The sequence below is a fragment of the Anser anser genome (genome assembly GCF_964211835.1).
Source record: "Anser anser genome assembly, chromosome: 3".
Lineage (NCBI taxonomy): Eukaryota > Metazoa > Chordata > Aves > Anseriformes > Anatidae > Anser > Anser anser.
Window position 1 is genome coordinate 100,937,902 of NC_139722.1, and position 5,583 is coordinate 100,943,484.

General features: G+C 45.9%; 1 protein-coding gene across 1 annotated transcript in view; it reads right to left on the minus strand.

The window, feature by feature from the left end:
* The window catches only part of TGFB2 (transforming growth factor beta 2), a gene marked incomplete at its 5' end in the record, with an annotated part of 72,010 nt that extends 71,407 nt beyond the window's left edge, over nt 1–603 (minus strand). Inside the window, 1 exon segment of the mRNA XM_083827639.1 lies at nt 364–603. Within this exon segment, the coding sequence (XP_083683765.1) occupies nt 364–603 (240 nt within the window).
* Nucleotides 604–5,583: the final 4,980 nt, after the last annotated feature.

Here is a 5,583-nt window from a genome sequence, read left to right on the forward strand (position 1 = left end):
TGGTGGGGCCGCGGGGAGCCAGCCCGGGGCGCCGCCGCCCGCCGCCGCCTCCCCCCCGCGGGGGGCACCCCGCCGCCCCGGCTCTCTCCCCCCCGCTCCTATCTAAAAGGGAAGGCTCTGAGGCTGCCTGCGCCCGGTATTACTTCGGGCCGAGCGGCAGCGCTGCTCCGGAGGAGGAACCGAGCCGGGTGGGAGCTCGGGCAGAGGGCAGGGAGCGCCCCGGAGTGTCCCCCCCCGGCTCTGCCCCTTCCCTTCCCAGCACGTTGGCTGCCCCGCGCCCGGCAGGGAGGGACGAGCAGCATTTGCTCCTTCCCCGAGGTCTCCGCTCCTGCCCGAGGCGTGCTCGTACCTCCTCGCCCGCACTTGACAGGAGCTCTGGAGCCCCGCACCCTCGGGCTGTCTCCGTAATTCAGCTTTTTCCGCTGCCTCCTTCGGCCGCAGCGAACATCGCAGGCTCGGGCCGTGCAGGCAGCCGGGGGCTGGTGCTGTGACCTCGGGAGGACGGCTGCACCCTGCCCTGGAGACATCACTCCCTGGAGCCATCATTCCAGGGGCCGCTACACGTCCCACAACTTTGTGCCGCAAAGCTCTTTCACAGCCCATTTATCAGCCCTGTACATCAGCGTTAACTTTGTAAAATGATGAAGTAGCCTTTTCCTTCCCCCTCGCCCCTTCTGTCCCCAAAGCCCCCTCTGAATTAAGGTTCTTCTTCTTTCTTGGTGCATCTGCACAGAAAAGGGCTTCCTCCAAACCATGGCAGCCACAGGCTGGGGAGGTCACAGCACTGCTGTGTGCTGCTTGCGTTGTGCAGGATTCCCCCACGGAGGAGTCCTGCCAACGCTGCCAAGCTGCAAGGAAGAGATGCAGAGAAGCAAAGGAACCGAGAATATATATTTACAAGTAGTGTGCACACGCACAGTTTTTAGAAGTAAACTTTCTCCTCATCCTTTGGAAGTAGGTGGGTGTGTATGGCACTGTGGGCACAACCAAGGCTGCACCCTCCCCAGTCCAAGAGCTAAGGGTGCTTTCTGCCTAAGTCCACAAATTCCTGCAAGGCCAGATTAAACGTCTGTGCCACAACATCACGTTTTTACTGCTGTGCATGTCAATGTCCTGCTCCTACTGACCTCAAAAACACAGCTGCAGTGACAGGAATGGCAACGTTTCCAGAATTACTCAAATAAATAAGCAATCTCAACATGTAGACTCAGCTGGTTTCACTTCTGCAACACACCTGTACAAAACCGAGGGGACAGTTCCTTGAGCTGTTACATCTCACAGCTCCACTGACTTTACTGCTCAGCTGAAGAACCAGCGCTGTAGGACGAGGTGCCTCAACTGCAAATACTTCTAAAGGAAAGGCTTATTGAGTTATTTCCTCCAAAAGCTCCAGCAGAACCCATGGAGAAACACCTTGCTCTAACCCCATGGCCCAGTAACAACACTTGGCTGCTGTAAATGCACTGCCCAGTGCTTGCCTTTGGGGCTTCAGAGCAGCCCTGGGGACAGTGCTTGACACCTTCCTGCCCTGCCAGATCCCCCCAGATTCTTGCATTTGTTCCAGTTTGGAGAAAAACAAACAAACACACACACATAGCCATCTCTTTTGGCAAGAAGCAGCCCCGTAAGTCCCCCGGGGCCCCCGTCCACAGGTGCTGGAGGCCCAAGCTCCAGAGGAACCCTCTGCAGAAGTCACCAGAGATGCCTCCAGGCTGACAGCACACCAGGCTGACTAGGTTTTGAATGCTGCTGAGATTCCTTCTGATTTGGGAATGTTTCCTCAGAAACTTTTTTTTTTTTTTCTTAGCCAGTCTAAAACCCATCTGTTTTGTTTGCATTCGAGGTGGCCCATTTGGTTCTATTTCTGACCCTCTCAGTGTGACAGGGGGTGTCAGGTTTACACGGGTTCAGATCTCAGTTTTGCCTCACCGCTGCAACAAAGCTGAATTCCCTACAACTTTCTGGTATCACCATGGTGATGTTTTTGCCACGCAGAACTTCCCAGGAGCAGCGGCACAGACAGGCTTCGGCTTTTCTGTTACGAAAGCCCCGGCCACTTGAGCTAAATCCCCAACAGCTGCAGCTGGCCCATCGCACATGCCTGAGCTGCTCTGATTCGCCCCAGGAAAGGACACCTACCTACTCACCGAATCATTAAAATGCACATCGGCGTCCATAAACACCGACTTTCCATTTTGCAAATGGAAAATATCTGGAACATATACATCACGATATACACACCATGACTTATCTGATCTCACTCTCCCCTGCACGTATTTGTCTCTCCCCCGCCTCCCTCCCCAGGGTACCAGCCTCTAAATGGGTGACAGCTTTACCTCACTAAAGGAAGCATTGCACAGAAGAGACTATCAACAATTACCGAGCGAAACTACACGCACTCTTCAAAGCTGGACAAAGCCATATCACCAGAATTTAATAATCATGTGCCCTTCTCCACAGGTAATTCAGCTTCCACTTTCTACCTTTAAGCTTCATGTATCTGTCAAAAGACATCCTAATTACAGCTTTGTATTTTATCATGAAACGCTCTTTATTTTTATCCATTTCAAACCAGTTTGTATTTAATGAGCACCCGTTAGCTTCAAAAGCTGTTGGGATTACCAGGCACTAAAGGTGAACTAAACCTGCACTTACCCATTCTCTCTACCTCTATGAAATGGACTTATCCGGTGCGGCTGCTGTCAGTGGGAGCTTTGTAAGTCAGAAAGCAGGAACTGGCCCTTAGCATTTACACAGGGAAAGAACAGAACTCATCTGTTCTAGAACTTTTAATTCAATACAATACCGTCTTTTTATATATTGATTTTTTTTTTTAATAAACAGTAACTGTTTATTAGAAAAACAGGGACACCTGGAAAGTTACTTCACTAAACTTAAAAGTTTCATGTTTCCTATTAACTTAAAAATTATGTGGTCAGGATTTTACAATTTGTGGTTTCTTTTTAGATTGTTTTGGTTATACGCAAATGTGCTGTGCGAAACACAAAGGCAATAATCTTTCTAAAACTGCTGACGACCAGGTCATTAAGTAAGGTGGCTGGCCACGTTTCATACACTAAAGAACACTGTTGGAAGAGGAATAACTTTTAAAAGTTAAGAGGTGACTTTTGTAAACTCGCACACTGATGACGACTGTAGGATGCTTGCACAATTAATGCTTTGTGGCACGCACAGAAATCAGCAGCAGTTGCTGTGGTCATGCAGAATCTCAGCTATTCTGATGCGGGGTACTAGGCAAAAACTTTTGAATTCTCCTTTTTATAACAGCACACGTAAGAAGGTTCAACTTGTAGAGCTGAGGTGGCACCTAATAAAGGTAAGGCAAAAAGGAGATGACAAATAATGGAAAATTTTAATATATACACCATAATAACCCTCTAGATTTTTCTGTTTATTATGTTTACTGAAGTACAAGTCCACACTTCTGTACTGTACATTTTATTAGTGTGCGCAGTAATGCCTATATGAATTTTGAGAGCAAATCCTGCTGACCTTACTAATACAAGCAGCCCCACTGCCGCGAGGATTGCATTTCACATAACCCCAGCCCCCTTCTGCAACGCTCGTGTTCCAGAAGATAATGGCTACTTTATATAACACACTGTTTAACACGCAAGACTGCTATCCATATATACATACGCATGTGTAACTACTTGCCAACTTGCAAATCGAAGGTATGTTTCTGATATGTATGTATATATATATAAATTAAAGTGGAATACATCCATACACGAAAGTTCTCATTCCCGCAAACGGAGTCAGTAAGCTCAGTGGAAAAGACCACAAGAGAACTGTCAACAGGATATGGCTCAGAAAGCCATTCAGGAGGCTCTTCTGGGATCCTGTGGAATGCCACCCCCTCCACCACCAAGTGAGAACACCGTATTACTGCAAGCAGTAATGTCCACAAGGCAGTGTGCAGTCTGTATTTAGAACTGTACCTTAATAAAATACATCTAAATGCTACTACGAAAAAAACATCAGACAGGATCAATATCCCAAGACACCTCAAGCCAATATTACTAGATTTTACAGGAAAGGGGAACGTTCAGGAAGTACTGAGATATTATAGCTGGCCCTTAGAATAACTCTCCTGCAAAAGTACAAGAATTCTGCAAACAGAAAGGAACATGACCATACCATTAGTCTGCATTTCCTTGCTACAGTTATTACCTGTCTTTCGTAGCTTGGATTTGACATCCCAAAAAATAGCTCCCCTGTGGTAAAGTTGCCCACGCTCTCCAAAGAACACTGCAGGACATGAGGGAAATCAACACCATTATCAATTGTCTAAAATTCCTATCCTGAAATATAATTATTTTTTTTTTTAAAAAAAAAGGTTGAACACACACACGAGTGCTGCATTCAAAGGCATTCCTTCTTCTAACAGCCAATTCCCATCTTCAAATTAGTTAAGACTGAAGCTTTGATAAAAATTTCGTGAATGCCAGAGAAGTTCCCCCATGGTTACACCTCCCAGTTTGATCCTCTCAGGTTCTCTTCCAAATCTGCTTGTCAGCCCTGGGGTTACCACACTAATCTTCTCTGTATCTTTCCAGTTTTAGTGTATGTACCACCAAAAAAAAAAAAAAAAAAAAGGCCTTCCTTAATCCTAGCACCTGTGGTTTTAATCACCACAGGAAATCCTGTTTCCACTAAAGTCAGTAAGATTTCTGCTGTAAGTATCAGCAGAGGAAAATGATCAGGTTTGCTAACTAAAAATAAAAAATAAAAGGGAGAGAAATGCAAGCGCAGGGGTTTATATACCACAGGGTCTTGACATCTACTTACAGCAAGCATGACAAAGTAAAGACAGTAGGGTAGAAGTCATCCATTTAATCTCTGTGTTTGAACCCCTGACCTGCATCTCTTCCTCAGTATTACGGCTGTTGCATGCTATTTCTGAACCACTCCATGATGATTTGGGTAATGCCCCAATAAGTAACATACAAATGATACCTATAAATACTGTATTCCTAACAGAGCATCTATCGGAGTTTATTTCAGGAAATTAAAGTTATGCAACTCAAGTTAGAATATGCATCCACATTGCACTACAGAGGTTTAAGAAGATTACGTATAGAGCAAGATTAATTGGCAGCAAATTCAAAAAATGGGCCAGCCAATAATGCAATATTTTAACCCATAAAAAGCCAGACAGCCTGGGGACTGCAGTCCTGGCTTCTTCGCAAGCTGCTGGTGAAGTCCACACAGAAGGAAAGCTTTAGTGAGTTTATGCAGCTTCAGAAATGTCTTTCCTAATGTTTTTAAGCAACACACATTTGAGATAATCCCCATGAGTTTACAGAATGCAGTGCTTTGTTTCATATTACCCCAGGGGAAAAAAAACAACACACATGCACTGTTAAGGTTTTCTGCTGCACTCACAAAACTAGTTCTGGAGAAAGTCTTTGTATTGCCTCTCTCCCTTCTTCTCCCAGTCTCACACATTTTTAAACCTGCTTTCTATGCCTGGCTACCTAAACCAATGAAAACAATATTCTTGAGTGGTTCCATTTGAGTTCAGTTGGGATTCATCTCCCTATAGCAGAAGGCTACACG